We start from the raw sequence: 19,863 nt of genomic DNA, 5'->3' as shown, positions 1-19,863 counted from the left end.
TGGCTGGCAGACTCAGTTGCTGGGTCTTAGTAAGATCTTCCAAATACCGTACTTTCCCGTGTATAAGACTAGGGTTTTTTACTTTAAAATTATGTAGAAAAACAGTGGATCGTCTTATACAATCCCCCCCCTATTTTCTTAAATTGGGATTCCTAAAAATAGGGGACGTCTTATACATGGTGGCATATTTTTTTTAAAAAAAGTAAATATTAAGAATTTCAACATAACAAATTATCAAAACATATCTTCATTATTTCCCCCCATTTTTCCCCTCCCCCCAAAAGACCCTCCCTCCCCCCCAAGACTTCCCTCAGCTCCTTTCTCTGATTTTTCAACACATGTTATTCTCTGCATGTTGTAAAATTGTAAAGATCCTTAAATTATGTCTGTTATGTTAACCATCAATAAATTTGTGTATGTTTATTCAAAATACATGGGGGCATCTTATACATGGAAAAATAGGGTAAATATTCGGAAGATTCTGCTTATGTAGAGCCTGGAATTTGCAGTGGGAAATTCTCTGCAGAGACTTCAGGCGCGACGGGCTGAGACCCAAACTGATGAGCAGCAGATAAGGCTGATGTCACCGGGCTGGGTGGGTGGGGAGGATGACGCCGGTGGCCAACGTGACTGGTCCTCGTGTCTCGATTTCACACCTGGGTGAGTTTTACCTTTTGCCCCATGGAGCTTTCTAGTCTTGGGCTGTGCATGTAATTAATGGTTGATCGAAAGGGGCATGAAGGGCACAGCCAGGCAGTTAATTTTAACTCTGGTGTCATGGTTTCCGCCCAAGCCGCCCACATGGCAGCGAAGGAGCCTGAGACACACCTGCCCTTCCAGCCGGACTCCCCTTCCTCCTTTCCTTCCCCTCTGAAGGCCGCTTTCTGGTGCACGATGGAGGGCCGGTTCTCTGGGCTGGTGAGTAACACGGGCTTTGTTAAGAGGGTGATTACAGGAGGAGGAATTAGCTCCCAGGTTGATCTGCGAGAGGCTCCAGGAAGACAAGAGTTCCTTCTCAGGCTCTGCTCAGTTACGGGGACCAGATAGCTCGCCCAGTCCAGCCCAGCCTGCCTACTCCTCAGCATGAATCACGAGGCTGTGGGTCAATTGCCGGGGTCACAGTCAGGGAGTCAGGATGCCCTCAACCTCATCCACCTCCCCCCCCCCCGTAGGGAGGTGCACTGTCCCATCTGCAGGCCTGCCCTCCCCCCACATTATTTTGGTTTGGACCAGGCATAGGCAAAGTCCGGCCCTCCAGATGTTTGGGACTACAATTCCCATCATCCCTGACCACTGGTCCTGTTAGCTAGGGGTGATGGGAATTGTAGTCCCAAACATCTGGAGGACCAGAGTTTGCCTGGTTTGGACCCAAGTGAGCTCTGGCTGGCAGTTCCTCAGGGCTTCCTTTTCTATTTCTAGAAGGTTCTAGAAGTCCTGACATAAGATGGTGCTAGCCACATCTGTCCAAACTTCTCTCCTCCTCACACCCTCCCTGATCTTTGGCCTCATAATGTTAAAGCGTCAAACAAAAATGATCATTCCAAAACCAAAGCTGAGCTCTCTTTTTCTCTGTGTGTGTGAGAGAGAAAGAGAGAAAAGCTAGCCAGCAATAAATCACACATGTCCATGAAGTTAACTCTTTATTAGCAGAAACCAGGCCAGCTCAGAGGAGACAGGCATAATGAGCACAACAACTCTTCTCAGTAGGTCTTGTTGTCCCTATGAGGCAGTTGCAAATGCTGAAGACATACGCCTTCCCATAGTATCCTCCTCTCCTGGGTCCTTCCCAAGCAATCTGAGTTCCTCCCTCTTCATAACTCTTCTGGTCCTGGGAGACGGGTGGGGAGGGGAGCTTGTTGTGGCAGGAGGGGGAGACACCCTGGCTTCTTCACCAGCCTGACTCATCTCTACCTCTTGGCCTCCCTCCTCTCTTGCTTCTGCCTCCGATTCTGGACTTCTCTCTGCTACAGACTCTCCCTGCTCACTTAACCCTGTTAGCTCTTCAGCTTCCAACACCTCTTCCTCCCAGGCTTCTCCCTCTGACCACTCATCATCATCCCACCACCAATCCCCAAGCTCTGAGCCTCCTTCCCTTGGTGGTTCCTCACCTGGTACCTCCCACCATTCATCTGTGTCCAGCAGGTCCATGTCTGTGTGTGTGTGTGTGGATGGATGCTGAAGCCTTGATATCTGCATTTAGACTCAGGGTTGCATCCAGCTAAGACCCATTGCAACAAGGATCCATTAACTTCAGTGGGACTATTTGAGAAGGACTAGTGTTGGACACCTGTTGTCTTTGTCCATGGAGTTTTCTTGGCAAGGATACTGGAGTGGCTTGCCGGTTCCTCCTCCACTGATGCTGACACTGATGCTGGGAAAGATGGAGGGCACAAGGAGAAGGGGGCGACAGAGGATGAGATGGCTGGATAGTGTTCTCGAAGCCACAAACATGAGTCTGACCAAACTGCGGGAGGTAGTGGAGGACAGAGGTGCCTGGCGTGCTCTGGTCCATGGGGTCACGAAGAGTCGGACACGACTAAACGACTAAACAACAACAACAGTGTTGGACACAAGTCTCATTCAGTCTGAAGAGGGTGACGGCAGACTGAATTAGATTTCCCCTGCAGGTCATCATGTGACATCCCTACAGAGGATTCTGGGATGAAGAAGCAAAGTCTGATTACCATTAAAATAAAATAATAATAATAAAATAAAAATTCATTGCTTCTTCATCCCAGAATCTGAGGTGCCCAGTGGTCCATTTTAGAGGGTGTTTGTTGTGTTTGTGGGGGGGGGGTGTTCTCCCATTGTCAGGCTTCACAGAATCCTATCCCTCCCACGGTGACAGCAAAGAAGCAGGTTAAAAAACGAAGAGTTCTTACCAAGTAGTCTATTCAATAATCACAGTGAGAGACAAAGGAATGCGGTCTCTCTCTGGATAATGGCATTGCTTCCAGTAAAGTCCCACCCCCCCACACACCTCTACTGTTCTACGTCACCCCTTCGTTTGCTAGTCTGAGCTTTCTGCCTTTGAGCTTTCTGTTCTACTACCCTCAATGTCATGGCCTTCTTACCAATGGGCACTAGGAGTGCGGGGCACCCAGTCGCCGGGCTCTCAGGGGTGCCAGGCTGAGAGTCCGGGACCCAAGAGTTGAGTCTGGGGAAGAGCCCTCCCGTCGGTCAGAGTGCTGCGCCGGGCTCTTCTGCTGTGGGTGGCTCTGCGCCACGAGTTTGGGGGCGACCAAGCCAGCGAGACCCTGAAGCGGCTGGCCAGCTCCACCCTCCTGCGTGCCTGGGACTGGGCAACCTGCGGTGGGGGGCACCGGGCAGCTCTTTGCATCCTGGCTCCGCATATGCCTAAGACAACCCTGCTCAATGCCCACCTAGTCTTGGAAGTGGGGGGTCAGGAATGCTTCCCAACGACACTGAGTCTGTCAGCGGTCTCTCCCCGGTGCTTCTTCTTCCTGCTGTTCCTCTCCCGATATTTCCCAGCTTCTCCCCTCTGAACTATGCCCTTCTGCAAACCGCTGTTCTAAATCTATACTGTCCTCCTGTTCTCAGAAAGGTTCAGGAGAGGGGGGATGACGGCCCACACCATTCCTCCTCAGTCCAGCCCCTGACACCCATGAACCAACACAACTGCCGTTGGTTTCTATATGCCAAAAATAAAAGAAATCTGCCATGCTACTCACATAGAAATCCAGCAAAAACGACTGGATAATCACTGAACATAATTTCATCCAACAGCAGGCCTGTGGTTTTCACAGGAAGGGTGTCCCAAATACCACCCCTTCCCCTGCATCACCTCTGAGCACGGCCGCCTGAGAATTAAACCCATTTTCTATGGGCGCTTTGAGGAAGGGTGATCTTTCCTCCAGGCTCTTGTGTCTTTTGTCTCCCACTGCAGATTCGGCACCAGAAGTTTTACCAAATGATCCTCGTGCTGGGGATTGGTGGCAACCTCCAGATTGGTTATCAGATTTCTGTGATCAACTATCCCTCCATGGTAAGCAGCCCCTTAAGCAGCTGCACCTGGGGGAGGAGGTAAGCAGGAGCAATGACTGACCACATGGCCTGCCTCCTCTCCACCAAGTGATGCTCACCCTGGTTCCATTCCATAGCTGCCTCCTGCTCCTTCCATGGTCCAGGAGGAGGCAGAAGGTGGTGGAGGGACAACCTTTCCATAGGTGTAATGGCCTGGGACTCGGGCTCAGACTCAGAACCGGAGGAGTCTCAGTCTGCACCGGATCCTCTGCCTTAGGCGGCATCTGAACTGAGTCTGGGGCCTGATTCTGAAGAGCCCCAGTCTGCACAGGTTCCCCTGCAACAAGCACCAGCTGGGCCGAATCAGGAGCTTGAGCCTGCCCTGGCTCCAGATGCGGGGATTACCTCATTGTCCTCTGCTGGGCAATCACATGCAGCTGCTCCACTACCAGTTGGGTCAGGAGAGGCTGAGGCGACATCTGGGTCTAGTAACCCACCGACATCTCCCAAGCTGCAGAGACTCAAGTCTGAGAGAAGGAGAGACCTGAGTACCCACAGGAGGAATGCTCGCTTTCGGGCAAGACAGGGAAGTGAGTCACCAGGGGATCAGGACCAGCCGTTACCCCATCAGAGATAAAAGGCTGCCAGACCCCGCCCCAGGTAGCGGGAGCAACATTGCTGCTTGCTGGAACCTGCCTGTTGCCCTGTGCCTGACCTAGCCTGGTTTCCTGTTGGACTGACTCCTTGTGGAATCCTTGGATTCGGGACTGGACCTGGACCGCGTTGCTTTGGTTAACCCCCAGGCCCAGCACAATAGGTTTAGCAGGTCAAACAGAATTGCTTTGCTGATGCCTCAGTCTGAGACTGGGGAGGAAGGGAACTGAATTGGATTTAAGATAAACACACACACACACACACACACACGGCTTATTCAAAAGGCTTTTAATCAGGGTAGCAGATGAGCTGCATCTTCAAAGCAAATTTCCTGCCCAAAGAATCCCAGGAACTGTAGTTCATTAAGGGTGTTGGGAATTGTAGCTTCGTGAGGAGTAAACTATAGTTCCCATTATTCTTGGGCGGGGGGAGGTGCTTTGAAGGCAGTACTCCCCCCCCCAGGGGGGTACTCAAGAGTACGCAGTAAGGGCACCTCTCTTTTTTGTTAAAATGTGTGGCACTTACTGTAACAATTTCATGGTGATTACGGGCGCCTCTTTTTCTAGAAAAAAAGCACTGATTGGAGGTACAGTGTATATACCAGTTCTAGCTGGACTGAGCAGGAGCTGAGGCTTGCAGTAACTCTGAATGAACTGATGGCCGTTTGCTTTAATTGGAGAGCACTGAGAAGTGTGTCTTCTTTGCCTGCTAGAAAGTCCCCAAAAAGAGTCCTTCCATTTGAGCAATGTTCTAAAATACTCTCTTGACATTTTGAAAATTTGCAGTGTGTTTCTTTCAACAGCAGAACTTGAGACAGGAATACAGCGGTACCTTGGTTCTCGAACGGCTTGGCTCCCAAACATATCAGCTCCCGACCGCTGCAAACCCGGAAGTAAGTTTCCGGTTTGTAAACATTTTTGGGAAGCCAAACATCCGAAGCAGCTTCCGCTTGACTGTAGGAAGCTTCTGCAGCTAATCGGAAGCCGCGCCTTGGTTTTTGAACAATTTTGGGAGTCAAAGGGACTCCCGGAACAGATTAAGTTTGACACCCAAGGTACCACTGTACTCATTTAGGAATAATAAACAACTTGACCAATGCTCTTTTCCCAAACCATGAGATTATAATGTATGCATTTTCCAAGGCTGAAATTTCTGTTTCATCTCATTTGCTGCTGGTTTGCAATTGGAATTTATGACACTTTTGATATCTGAGCAGAGAAATAATCCCAAAATATCTTTTTGGGATGGGTAGGGAAGCAAACACTTTTAAAGGGTTAAGAAGTAATTCTGCATGATGATGATGATGATGATGATGATGATGAAGCATTAGCTGATGCCTCAACTCCCCCTTCCTCCCTTCCTTCCTTCCTTCCTTTACTCCCTCCCTAGTATATCAAGAAATTCATGAATGAGACCTGGCTTGAGCGCTCTGGCTCCCCGCTGCCTGAAGGTGCCATCTTGTTCCTGTGGTCATTCATTGTGTCTATCTATGGGGCAGGAGGATTGCTGGGCTGCCTCTGCAGTGCCTACCTGACTGTAAAATATGGCAAGTATGTAATAGTCCAAACAGGTTGCTGGAAAAGAACTCTCTGAACTTTGGTACACATCCATCCTGCCCTCTGGCTCTGTGTTAAAACCTAGCTGCTGAGATATTCCCTGTTTGAGTTTTCTTACAGCTGAATTTAGGGAAGGGTGTGTGAGATCCTGGTGCATGAGAAATCCTGCTTCTCTTGGGACAGCTGTTATTTCTGGTGCCTCCTCTAGCGCTCTGCAGTCCAAGGCAGCCAGAGCCAGAATCAGTGCTGTCCCTACCCAGGAGTCAAATGCTGCAAAACAACGGCAAGGGAGGTGCTGGAAAAGGACAGAGTTATTCCTTCTCTCTCGGCAACCCCCTAAACTATGGCTACCAGATTTTTTTCAATGAATTCGGGAACGCTTCTTTTTTTTTAAAGCTGAGTAGCAAGAGGGAGTCAGTAGTGGGGATGGTGAGGCAAAAGATCCTGGCCCCAAGCACACATGCATATTGTATAAAGGTGCAAAGCCCTTCTTTTGCACCCTGTGAAACATAAATGCGCAGAGGTTTTTTAAAAAACTGGGCAGCAGCAGATCAGTCAAAACAAAGGGGGAAGAGGGCAGGAGATCTGTACCACTGGATGTCCCCAGTTCCCCTTCGGAAATGGCGGCAGCAGCAGCAGTCAGCAGCCCGGAGCCAGCCTGGTAGCGCAGTTGGTTCTGGCTGGCTTCTGCCCGCTGCCATGGTGCCCGCCATTTTTCCTCGCCGGAAGTTCCGAGACCAGGGAGAAGAGTCGGTGGAAGAAGACTGGAAAAAGTTTAAAGACTATTTACAGAAATACTGTAAAATTAATGAATGTTAGAAAAATGTGGGGATGAAGTTATATGGCTTTAGTAGAAATGTTATAAGGAATTAAGTATAAATAGATTATTAGAGTATTAAAGGAAAAAATAAAGTTAGAATATGTTAAGATAATTATAGGATAGAAAACAAAGGAAGATGGAAAGGAATTGCTGAAACAATTAATAGAAGTGGAATACAAAAAGGGAGGTGTGAGGAGGTCGTTGAAATAAGTGAATGAAAGATAAGATATTGAAATTGTTTGATGTGTTTTAAACTGTTTTTGTTTTGTTTTGTTAGTTTAATGTGTTAGTGTTATGTAGTGTTTTTGTATTGTATTGTTCATTTTTTTTGTAGTGTTTAAATTGTTGGAAAAGTAATAAATATAATTTTTTTTTAAAAAAAAGGGGGGGGAATGGCAGGCGCCATGGCAGCGGGCAGCTCCTGAAGCCAGCCAGAGCTGACGATGCCAGGTTTCCCGGGGACAGATTTGCAAATCTGGGGACATTCCGGGGACGGACTTTGTCCAGGGACAGATTTGCAAATCCGGGAACTGTCCCCGGGAACCGGGGACATCTGGCAACCCTACCCTAAGCTGGCTTGCTGTCCTTGGCTGCAGTGGAAGATACTGACTTCCCATGGCCAGTGCACACAGAAGCTTCTGCCTTTGGAAATGTTGGCGGGGCACCTTGGCCTTGGCCTCAGGCAGCTAAATGTCCTGGGCTGGCCCTGGCAGGAAGGCTGCTCTCTACTGGCTTAGGAAGCTCTGAACAAATTGGGGCTTGTCTGTAGCAGGCCAGATGTGAGTGATGTCCCTCCCGCTCTCCGCGTCTCCTCTGCCACCCCATTTCTGTGCCCTCGGATGCAGGAAGAGGACCATGCTGGGGACTGACCTGCTCATTCTCGCGACGGCTCTGCTCGTGGCCTTCAGCAAGAGAGCCAAGTCCTTCGAGATGATCCTGATTGGGCGGTTCTTCTTTGGCGTGAGCGCCGGTAAGGTCTTGGGGCATCATTGCGGTCGCCCGGTGAGGACTCCAGAGCCCAGGCATTGCCGTCAGCTGGCAAAGGGGCAGCTCCCCACTGAAACCTCCCAACTCCCCTCTCCGTTTGAAGGGAGCAAGGAGCTTGCGCCACATTTGGCAATGTGCAGGGGCCGTTGGACAACCATGATGGGTGGGTGGATTTGGTAAGGGATTGGGTTCATACGTCCGTGGTCTCTTTGGTTCAGCTCACGGCCACGTCAGCCCCTTTTCTCAGGGTGCTTCTCTCCCTTTTGACTCTGTTTCTCTCTTGCCCTTCTCTCCTCCCATGCCCCAGGCTTTTGCTTGACCATCCACCCACAGTATGCCGGAGAAGTTTCACCCAAGAACCTCAGAGGCTTCGCAAACGCCACGTCCGCCTTCTTTTGGTCCTTGGGGAAATCCTTGGGCCAAATCTTGGGGCTCAGGTACTTGCACCTCCCGGGGTGGATAGAAGGCTCCCTTTCTCTGGCTGGGCCACAGTATCAGCTCTCTGACCGCCGCCTCCTGAGCCTGGACCGAGTGCTCTGAATCCACATGAAGCCTCACCTGATCCTCCTTCTCCTCCTCTGCAGGGAGTGCCTGGGCACAGAGTCCTCCTGGCCTTCGCTCCTGGCCTTCATTGGGGCCACAGCCTTCCTCCAGCTGCTAACTCTGCCCTTCTTCCCCGAATCTCCTCCGTACCTCTTGATCCAGAAGGGAAACGAAGGCGCCTGCGTGAAGGGTGAGGCCTCCAAGGACTGCCCTGGGGAGAAAGGGGGATAGATAACAGGGGGGAGGGGAGACTAGGCAGCATCTTGGCCAACGCTTCATCTCTCTCACACACATTTTCCAGGGGAAAAAGTGGGGTTCTTGAGGTGGAAGGGGTGGTTTAAAATCTCATTGGGCCTGCCAGTTCTTCACAACAACCCCCACCCCATATTTATTGTTAGAAGTGGCATTGGAATTGCTTGATTTTACCTTGGACCGCCCTAGCCTACAGGATCTAGACATCCACATAGGTCCCGATGCCAGGACCCTCCTGGCAGCATCTACACAATCCCCCTCCACTTGCCAAGGTCTGCTGCAATTGCCACCTCCTTTGGCTCCGAGGGCTGTGGCTTTCATGCTCTTTATTCAGCTCATAGTGGTGAGGAGGAATGGAAGTTCCCCCAGAATGTCTGCTTTATATACATTATTTACACAATGGGCCCCACATGATTGGCTAATTCCGGGATTCTCCTGTAGGCCAATCGGATTGCGGATTCACTTCCACCTGGAGCTGGATTGGGTGGCTCCTGTGGACCAATCAGACTGCTACATTCTGGATCCTATTGTTCTAGGACCAATCAGACTGCTGCATTCTGAATCCTATTGTTCTAGGACCAATCAGACTGCTGCATTCTGAATCCTATTGTTCTAGGACCAATCAGACTGCTGCATTCTGGATCCTATTGTTCTAGGACCAATCAGACTGCTGCATTTTGGATCCTATTAAACTCAGTACATAAGACCTCCCTCCTGGATTTATCAGTAAGTCTGGCTCCTTCCTCTTCTCCCCACCCTCTCCCAGCCATGCACCAGCTCTGGGGCCAAGAAGATCACCAGCAGGAACTCAGTGACCTGAAGCAGGAAGCGGAAAACAGCACCAAAGTCCTGAGTGCGAGAGAGCTGCTCAGAGACCAGTCCCTGCGCCGGCAGCTGCACATACTCGTGGCGGTCGTCGTCACCCTCCAGCTCTGCGGCATCAACGCAGTTGAGTTCTAAAGGCTCCCCTTGGCTGCAACAATGCACAGCCCTGCCTTTGGGTTTGGAGGGACTCAGCTACATTGGCAAAGAAAAAGCGCTTTACGCGCGTTGTTTGTGCATTCTAACACGGTGACACCAGGTGGCGCTGTGGAGTTCCGTTTGTGCTAACCCGATTTTTCATGCAAAGTTTGCAATGGCGTTTAACTGAAACGCTTCTTTGATGTCTCTGGATCCACAGACAGAAAACAAGCGCAGCTAAGGAAGAAAAGGTGTAGGCTGGATCACCCAACTGACAGGGCTGGGAGTAAGAAGAGGATAATGGGTGATAGAAGCAATGGGTTTACACTGCAGATTGGCAGACTGAGGTTTAGCATCAGAAATGCTTCTGAATGCTAATGATCTCCAGGAATGGGAAGGAGCCTTGATGGGTTGGGGAGGCTGCCAAGTATAGCTGAAGGCAGCAGCCAGAGGACAGGGCCTCTCTTTGCAATATCGTCTCTCTCACCAGTGTTTTGACACGTGAAGCTTAACAATCTTCTCTGCTAATATTTTACTTGGGTGCCTGATCAGTGGCGATGCAGGAGACAGGCTCTTTAGATGCAAACAGGCATTCTAGCCTGGGTAGGATTCGCATTTCCATGGGGTGCCAGCTGGAGGCAGGTGTGAAGGTTCAGGCGTGAAAGTGCTCCGAGCTGGCTGCCCTGAAGACTAACCTGGGCGCGGGGGGGGGGCACCTGCAACCTTAGCCCAAGGCAGCCAAAGCAATCTGTATCTGAACACATGAAACTCTCCCTTGATGACAGGCTTCTTTGCCCATTTGCTTTGGTTGCCTTAATCTTAATGCCAGCTGTTGTGAGACCAAGTTGGCAAGTGTGCAATGCCCCCCCCCAGGGTTGCCCTGGAGGTGGGAGAAGCCAACAAGAACCCCTTTTGACATCTTTTTTCCTTTCTCCTGTGATGAGGCTGCATTTTAATATTTTAATGTTTCAATATTTTAATGTTGTATTTTAATCTTGTTTTTAAGTTGTATTCATTCAACTTGTTTTTATTATTGCTTGTTAGCTGCCCTGAGCCCGGCCTTGGCTGGGGAGGGTGGGGTATAAATAAAAATTATTATTATTATCATCATCATCATCATCATCATCTCCTTCCTTTCTCCACAGGTCTATTTCTACACTTTTGAAGTCTTCCGCACAGCCGGTTTTGCAGAGGACCTCCTCCCTTACGTCTCGCTGGGCGTGGGCTTCTGTGAGCTCCTTTCCTCCTTCCTCTGTGTAAGACCCTTTCCCATTTTTTCTGCCATTTTCCACCAAGGCGCAAGAGTGCGGAGCTCCTTTCCTCCTTCCCCATTGGTGTAGCGCCTGGTACCATCTCTTCACGCCAACCATGTTGTTGTTGTTTAGTTGTTTAGTCATGTCCGACTCTTCGTGACCCCATGGACCAGAGCACGCCAGGCACTCCTGTCTTCCACTGCCTCCCGCAGTTTGGTCAAATTCATGCTGGTAGCTTCGAGAACACTATCCAACCATCTCGTCGTTTGTCGTCCCCTTCTCCTTGTGCAGATCCACCTTTTTGCTCCAGCCTTTTGGAAATGGAAGAACCATTTTCTTGTCTCCTCCCTGGCATGTGTTTAGAGGGGTTATCGTTTCAATTGAACTATGTTTTCATAGGCTGTAACAGGCCCTGAGGCCTCATGGTGAAGACAGAGTAAGAATTGCAATAAATAATGGTGGTGATAATTACTCTTCTTCCTCCTTCAGATTCTGACAATTGAGAGATTTGGACGGCGGACCCTCCTGTGGCAGGGCTGTGGCATGATGGCGCTTGTCCTTTTTCTCCTCACAGTTACTCTCTCAGTACAGGTAAGAGCCAAGGACATATACTGCCTCGGGCGCCGGATTAAGTCAACTGGCGGGCCTGATTAGGCATGTCCAAAATGGATTTTGGGCATGCCTGGTTTAACAGATACCTGCCAGACTGTATTCAAAAAGAGAGGTACAAGCCCCTAAAGTCCAAAGACAATTGGAAAGCTTTGCCCATTTCCTTCCTCCTTGCAGAGGAATACAGTGGTACCTCGGGTTAAGAACTTAATTCTTTCTGGAGGTCCGCTCTTAACCTGAAACTGTTCTTAACCTGAGGTACCACTTTAGCTAATGGGGCCTCCCGACGCTGCGTGATTTCTGTTCTCATCCTGAAGCAAAGTTCTTAACCTGAGGTACTATTTCTGGGTTAGCGGAGTCTGTAACCTGAAGCGTATGTAAACCCACTGTAGTTGAGGTCAATTTGGGAGAGTCAGAAAATGGCTTCAGGGTTGTTCTCCTGTACTATTTCAGACATGTGGTTTATACAGTTCTGTATGTGTTTGCCTTCTACATTTGTGAATGTTTATTCAATATCTGAGACTTTAGAATTCTTATAATACAAGAGAGAGAAATGAAGCAGAGAGTTGCGAGACTCCACATACACCAGGGCCAGCCTGCCCGTGAGGCAATGTGAGGCAGTTGCTCACAGTCTCCTTTGCTTCTTGCCCTGCTCCTCTCTAGACTCCCCAACACACCCTTCTGAAGTTAAGGCACAAGACAGGTGTTGATCATCATGTGAGCTGCGCACAGGTGGGCTGCATGCAAGCTGCTGACCAGTCCTGTGGAGCCTCCTTTTTTTGAGACAAATATGCAAGCTAGGCAGATACATTTTGGGCTGTGACCTTTACACACCTTCGGTCCCGAGATCGTGGGGTGGTACAAAGTTATTTTGGCAACTGTTTCCACCGCGTCATTTTCCCCTTGCACAGTGTATGACGAAGGAGACAAAAGGTCTCAGGGACAAAGGTTACAGACAGGACACCGCCGACTACTGGGACCGCAAAAGGTTAGACAGAGGGAACAATGTTCCAACAGCCGTGGCTTGTCTGGGGGGGGTGTACCCCACACCCCAGGGTCACGCGTGCAGGCAGATTGTGGCTGCCTGCTGGTGGGGAGTGTGCTCCCTCCGGACCCCACTGCTCACTCCGCGATATCCCTACACCCTTCAGTGCTCCATGGCTTCTCTAAATCACCTCTAGTCGCCTCCGTCAGCAGCAACATCAAAAAGTAGGAGTGGGTGCCATTTTCTGTTTTGCGTCCAGCAGCAAAACAACCCTGTCCCCCCTCCCCAAATCTTCAGCAGACTCCTTCTGTTTCAACCTCTAAACGCCTGCTGATAGGCGGGAAATTGGGAATACGCAATAGTTAGCTGATTTCTGGTTTTAACATGGTGCCTATTGCATGGCTTTGTGTCCAGTTGTTGCAAACTGCTTTGATGGTTTCTTTACGAAATAGCGGTGTATGGTTTTTTAAATACCCAGTGTGAATTCATTGGCACCTGTCCTTTTTCCTCTCCTCCCTTCCCTAGAACAAAACCCACTGGGCGTCGTACTGCAGCGTCACTCTGGTTTTCCTCTTTGTTCTCTTCTTTGGAATCGGACCAAGTGAGTAGATGATGTTGGAACATGCCTGGGGGACGCATGCAGCCCCTAGGATGAGACAAACCTCTCCGGGCATCTTCCTGATGAAGTGCAACCCGGGACATCCATAAATCTTCAGTCCCGGCATGCAATAGCGCTACATATCAGAAGACTATGTGCACGCTCACTCTGCAGAGTATAGCAGAAACGAAGTGGAGCTTGGTGTGTGCATTCTAAGTATTTATTAAGCAATATATACAGCACAAGAGACGCAGGTGGCGCTGTGGGTTAAACCACAGAGCCTAGGACTTGCCGATCAGAAGGTCAGCGGTTTGAATCCCCGGGACGGGGTGAGCTCCCGTTGCTCGGTCCCAGCTCCTGCCAACCTAGCAGTTCGAAAGCACCTCAAAGTGCATGGAGATAAATAGGTATCGCTCCGGCTGGAAGGTAAACGGCATTTCCATGCGCTGCTCTGGTTCGCCAGAAGCGGCTTAGTCATGCTGGCCACATGACCCGGAAGCTGTACGCCGGCTCCCTTGGCCAATAAAGCGAGATGAGCACCGCAACCCCAGAGTCGGCCACGACTGGACCTAATGGTCAGGGGTCCCTTTACCTTTACCTATATACAGCACAAAGCAATCATGGCGTCCTCTCAGTTGTTCTCCAAGAGAGAGAGAGACAAAGAAACAGTACAAAAGTACAGTACAACGGAAGAGAGATAAGACTGACTTCCATTATCACACTTTCCAAGCCTAGAAAGTAAACACTGACATGTGATGTAACAATCACACATCCAGCAACGGAGGAGTGAAATGCTAACAGAGGAGGCCTTTACCCTGGCAGGGCTGGGGGCAACTGCTCCTGGTTGGGGAAGGTGAGGGTCTCACCTCCAGGTGTGAGCTGCAAGGTCCTGCTAGGCAACAGCACTGAGGAATTGCACTAAGGCCAGACCCAGGAACATGCCAAACCCCCAAGCATTTCTCAGTCAGTAGAACAGGAGCCCCCATGTTGAGCAATAGATTCCTGCTGTACTAGATGACTCTTCCAACTCTACAATGCCATGATTCCCTGTGTCTTTCCCTCCCTCCTGCCTCAGATGGAGCCTCCATGTCTGTCATGATGGAAATCTTCAGCCAGTCTTCCAGACCAGCAGCTTTCCTGATTGGCGGCTGCCTGAATTGGGCCGGCCTCTTTGTCATTGGAATCACCTTCCCATTTGCTGTGGTCAGTGTCTGTCAGGTTCATACACACACACACACACACACACACACACACACACACACACCTCCTTCCAGCCTTCCTTCCTGCTGCCACGGCTTCTGCCTTCTCTCTGTGGCCCCAATAATGCTGAGGCAACACAGGCGAGCGAGCGGGGTATAAATAATAAAATTATTGTTGTTATTCTTATATGGCCCCATGCTCAAGAGAGCAGCCTGGTGCTGCCCCAAGGGCAAGGAGATATGTGCATGACTCCTACGGCATCTGTAGTGTCTCTCTGGATAACCATTTCCTCAGAATAGCTTCAGGAGTCCCCCTCCCTCAGCTACACACCTTGGCAATGGAACCCAGTGTGGTGCTGTGCAGGGGGAGCCAATGTGGTTCAGGTATGGTTGCTGGACTCCAAACCACACCAGTCCTGGCAGGCAGCAGGGCCAATGGCCAGGGATGAGGTGGCTTGCAGACCACATCATCTCGCTACCCCTGGGGTATGGATAGGCGGCTGGTTGTGGAGCCTCGGCCCAGTATACCTGAAGGAGCATCTCCACCCCCATCGCTCAGCCCAGACACTGAACTCTAGCTCCGAGGGCCTTCTGGCGGTTCCCTCACTGCAAGAAGTTAGGTTACAGGGAACCAGACAGAGGGCCTTCTCGGTAGTGGCTCCCGCCCTGTGGAACACCCTCCCATCAGATGTCAAGGAAATAAACAACAATCTGACTTTTGAAGACATCTGAAGGCAGCCCTGTTTAGGGAAGTTTTTAAAGTTTGGTGTTTTATTGTGTTTTTAATATTCTGTTGGGAGCCGCCTAGAGTGGCTGAGGAAACACAGCCAGATGGGCAGGGTATACATAAATTATGATTATGATTATGATTATTACCATAGGCCACACTGGCTGACCATGGCTGACCAGTTGCACATTATCCCATCACCTGGAGCTCCTGAGGTGCAGGATGACATGAAAAGCACCTCTAAGTATCTAAAAATGGGCCAAAGGGCTGAACTTGACCTGCCCCTATTTGCATAATGACCAAGTAACTTTCACACCAGGTTCAGTGCTCTGAGTGGGCTGCCGCAGCGCAGGAAGCCACTGAGCCTGAGGCTGTCAGCTAGGAGCCCCCAGGAGAAACTCCTGTACCAACAGGGCCTGTCAGGCCAGAGATGGGCCTCTCCGAGGTACCTTCTCCTGAGGAGCCTTACCAGTCCAGCAGCACAGGGAGCACCCCAAGGAGGAAGGCCCATCTTCAGGCCCTTTAAGCATTTAGAGTTCCCCACAAAGGGGTTATCTGAAATGTTGGCGGTATAGTGGTTAACATAGCTGCCTTCCAAGCAGTTGACCCGGGTTCGATTGACGGCCAACGCAGTATTTTCCCTCAGCCTCTTAGGGACGTGGGTGGCGCTGTGGGTTAAACCAGAGAGCCTAGGACTTGCCGATCAGAAGGTCGGCGGTTCAAATCCCCGCGACAGGGTGAGCTCCCGTTGCTCGGTCCCTGCTCTTGCCAACCTAGCAGTTCAAAAGCACGTCAAAGTGCAAGTAGATAAAGAGGTACCGCTCCAGCGGGAAGGGAAACGGCGTTTCCGTGCGCTGCTCTGGTTCGCCAGAAGCGGCTTAGTCATGCTGTATCCCGGCTCCCTCGGCCAGTAAAGCGAGATGAGCGCCGCAACATCAGAGTTGGCCACGACTGGACCTAATGGTCAGGGGGTCCTTTTACCTTTACCTTTACAAAGGGGTTATGTCTGTTCTCGGGCTTTGTTGGAGCCACTTGCTCCCATGGAGCTCTCCATGGTCCTGCAACACCTGACCTGCCTTGCTGCTGCCATCAGGCCTGAACACCAGGGCAGCCTCCCTGAGAGGTAACTAGACACAATGTTAAACACAGCGTTGTGGTTCATGTTGTTGTTGTTTTAATTAGTAATAATAATAATAATAATAATAATTTTTTATTTATACCCCGCCCATCTGGCTGGGTTTCCAACCACTCTGGGCGGCTTCCAACACAAGATTAAAATACAATAATTCATCAGATATTAAAAACTTCCCAAAACAGGGCTGCCTTCAGATGTCTCCTAATTAGGAGTTGTGAGGGTGGAGAATCCAGACCAGGAGCAGGATGTGGGAAGAGGGAGTTTCAACCGTTCCCTCCTGAAATCAATTCAACCCCCTCTGGGGGGGGGGAAGCAAATGGGGACATTGGGAGGTGATTTTCAGTGGGGAAATTCTTCAGGAGGAAAGGGTTGCACCTGTGCACTGTGGCCACCATTGAGAAGAGAAGAAAACTATGTGACAAAATCACACTGTCTAGTCTGGCCCTCATCTCTCTCCTGATTCTCCTCCCCTTTGTCTGAATCCCAGCTTCAAGTGTTTGCAGACCCCTCCCCCTTCTGGCCAACGCAGTAGCCTCGACTGTGACACCATATGGCCCGGGCCAAAAGTGGACAAACATTGCAAGGGCACAAAGAGGGCTTGTTCAAGGGGTTGATCATTGCACTCTCTCCCCCCAATCCCTATCTTATTTCCAGGATCATCTGGGCCCTTTCTGTTTCCTCCTCTTCATGGCTGTCCTTGTGGGATCAGGAATCTTCTTCTACCTGTTCCTCCCAGAGACGAAAGGGAAGTCCATTGTGGAAATCACAGAGGAATTCAGCAACCCATCACCTTTTCAGAAGAGACTAACCTCTGCCCTTCGGACAGGCTTCCGGGATGACCTCTCTGCCTACACCAGCTTCTGAGCTCAGCAGCCAAGGGAGAACTTGCTACTAGGAGGCTCTCAACCTGGGCAGGTTTCCAACTGATATTCACACCAGCAAGAGGCACAGCACTCCCTTTTAAACACACACAGACACCCTCTCTGTGGTCTTTCACTATCTGTGCCCCTCTTGCCCACCTTCACAACTGATGGGGGCCTTTCTTCCCCTGCCCTCATGGTCAATAGCTACACACAAGTTCAAAGAGTCCTCTTGGAAATGACACCAGCTGATTTCTTTTAAGCTGAAGCAAAGGCCACTTCCTGGCCATCACTGTAGGTCAGAGCCAGTTTCAGACGGTATGCAATGGACCTCCCCCTCTTTCTTCTCCCCTCTTTCTTCTCCACACTGAGAGCCAGTGTGGTGTAGTGGTTAAGAGCGGTAGTCTCGTAATCTGGTGAACCGGGTTCGCGTCTCCGCTCCTCCACATGCAGCTGCTGGGTGACCTTGGGCTAGTCACACTTCTCTGAAGTCTCTCAGCCTCACTCACCTCACAGAGTGTTTGTTGTGGGGGAGGAAGGGAAAGGAAAATGTTAGCCGCTTTGAGACTCCTTAAAGGGAGTGAAAGGCGGGATATCAAATCCAAACTCTTCTTCTTCCCTGAAGAGACTTGAGCTATTGCTTGGGAGGCAAAATCCAATATGCACCCCAAGAAATTTAGGGACACTAGGAAGGAAGACCTTGTTGTGGCTGGGCTGGGCTATCCAGAGCATCTGCCTAAGGCAGGGGTCAGCAATTTTTTTCAGCAGGGGGCCGATCCACTGTTCCTCAGACCTGGTTGGGGGCCGGTCTATATTTTTTTTAGGGGGGGGAATGAATGAATTCCTATGCCCCACAAATAACCCAGAATTGCATTTTAAATATAGTGGTACCTCGGGTTAATTCGTTCCGGAGGTCCGTTCTTAACCTGAAACTGTTCTTAACCTGAAGCACCACTTTAACTAATGGGGCCTCCTCCTGCTGCCGCCATGCCGCCGGAGCACGATTTCTGTTCTCATCCTGAAGCAAAGTTCTTAACCCGAGGTAATATTTCTGGGTTAGTGGAGTCTGTAACCTGAAGCATATGTAACCTGAAGCATGTGTAACCTGAGGTACCACTGTAAAAGCACACATTCCACTCATGTAAAAACACCAGGCAGGTCCCACAAATAACCCAGAGATGCATTTTAAATAAAAGCACACATTCTAGTCATGTAAAAACACGCTGATTCCCAGACCGTCCGCATGCCGGATTTAGAAGGCGATTGGGCCAGATCCGGTCCCTGGGCCTTAGGTTGCCTACCTAAGGTGTGGTAGCATCCTCAATAGGAGAAATCTTTCTGCTAGTGTTTCTCCTCCTCCACCTTTGCTCTGACTTGCAGGCTCACTGAAATATGGATATTTGATCTGTGCTGGGGGTTACGGAGGCTGATTCAACAGGTTTTCTTTCCTCAACTGACTGTGTTTTCCTAACAGAGGTTTTGTTCATAATTTTTTGTGGATAATTAAACGTGACTTTGGTACTGCAGTGCGTGTTTTTTGTAATGGGTTTTAGTCAAATTTTCTCTCTGAGCCAGCAGGGATGTGACTGACGAGACAAGAATGTTACTTGCCCCAAAATGGAAAGAAGCAGAAGTCCCAGTAAAGGAAGAATGGATACAAAACTTATGGAATATGCAGAAATGGCAAAACTTACCAGAAAAATATGAAATCAATATAACAAAAAAAATTATATAAAATAAAGAAAATGGTTTATTGAATATTTGAATATTTAAAAAGAGAATCCCCCGCCAAGCATGTTCCATTTTCCATTAGAGATTATTATTTGAAGGACCATTTCGCTGGGAAATTTTGTGTCCATAAGATGACCAAATTCTATCTCAATTAATATTTTGCACATAGTTGATTCTACACCGTTTGACGTAGCAGGAACATTGACCATAAGTTGTTCTAAAGCGGTCAACTCTCGGTCTGCCCGAATGCATGGCTTTAACAGAAAAACAATAGAGTGAAATGAAACCATGACCAAGTTATATTGGGAAGAGCCAAAATCTGTTCTTTACATAGGGGAGAACCATTTCTATTAAAGTTCCGGGAGTCTATATAGACCTGCTTTTTCCCAGCCTTCCCAATCCATCGTATCTCCAACTTCACAAAACGTGGGGTGGTATCTAAGTAGAAGCAGGGGAGTTGCTCAATATACCATAGCTAGTTGCATTTCCCCTGTTTGAGTAGAGTCTAGGGTTTCAGAGCATGTGCAGAGTTCCATGCAGAATAGTGGTTGGGGGAGAGGGAGATTACATTTGGTCACCCAGATGGATGGTTCCAAGGAGACAAATGATCTGAGGGGATGCCCCACATTTATGGGAATTTGAGACAAGTAAAAAGTGTCTTCTTCATGGAAATGGATTCTTGTTTGGGTCAGCGGCAAGGGAAGTTCCACCTCTGATGTAAGAGGGAGCCAATAAAAAATGTACGTAGAGACAGTTTCTAACTCACAAATGATTTTGTGCATTACAAAGTAGGTTCTGATCAGTTGGGCCATTGTAAAAAAAGGAAACAAAAACTCGATAAACCTTCCTATTCTGAGGAGGCTGAATCACAGACACTACAGGCGGTGCTGTTGGTTACCTCAGAAAATAGGCTTTGTTGAGATAAAAAGAAGATAAAGTCCCGACCAGAGACGAATAGTTGATGAAGATGTTGGACTATGCCAAAATGGCAAAAATGACTGGGAAAATAA

The 19,863-nt window shown here is 49.4% G+C and overlaps 1 protein-coding gene across 1 annotated transcript in view; it reads left to right on the top strand.

Annotated features, from left to right (window-relative positions):
- Positions 1–627: 627 nt before the first annotated feature.
- The window catches only part of LOC128404289 (uncharacterized), a 52,067-nt gene continuing 32,831 nt past the window's right edge, over positions 628–19,863 (top strand). Inside the window, exons 1-12 of the mRNA XM_053369780.1 lie at positions 628–918; positions 3,908–4,006; positions 6,028–6,188; positions 7,860–7,984; positions 8,309–8,438; positions 8,586–8,734; positions 9,563–9,744; positions 10,902–11,012; positions 11,499–11,600; positions 13,129–13,204; positions 14,277–14,404; positions 16,917–17,118. Coding sequence (XP_053225755.1) covers positions 718–918; positions 3,908–4,006; positions 6,028–6,188; positions 7,860–7,984; positions 8,309–8,438; positions 8,586–8,734; positions 9,563–9,744; positions 10,902–11,012; positions 11,499–11,600; positions 13,129–13,204; positions 14,277–14,404; positions 16,917–17,118 — 1,666 coding nt within the window. The 5' untranslated portion in view covers positions 628–717. The remainder of the gene's footprint in view (positions 919–3,907; positions 4,007–6,027; positions 6,189–7,859; positions 7,985–8,308; positions 8,439–8,585; positions 8,735–9,562; positions 9,745–10,901; positions 11,013–11,498; positions 11,601–13,128; positions 13,205–14,276; positions 14,405–16,916; positions 17,119–19,863) is intronic.

Source organism: Podarcis raffonei, chromosome 16 (assembly GCF_027172205.1).
Source record: "Podarcis raffonei isolate rPodRaf1 chromosome 16, rPodRaf1.pri, whole genome shotgun sequence".
Taxonomy (NCBI): Eukaryota; Metazoa; Chordata; class Lepidosauria; order Squamata; family Lacertidae; genus Podarcis; species Podarcis raffonei.
The sequence above is the reverse complement of the archived record's forward strand: the minus strand, read 5'-3'. Positions and strand labels throughout refer to the sequence as shown.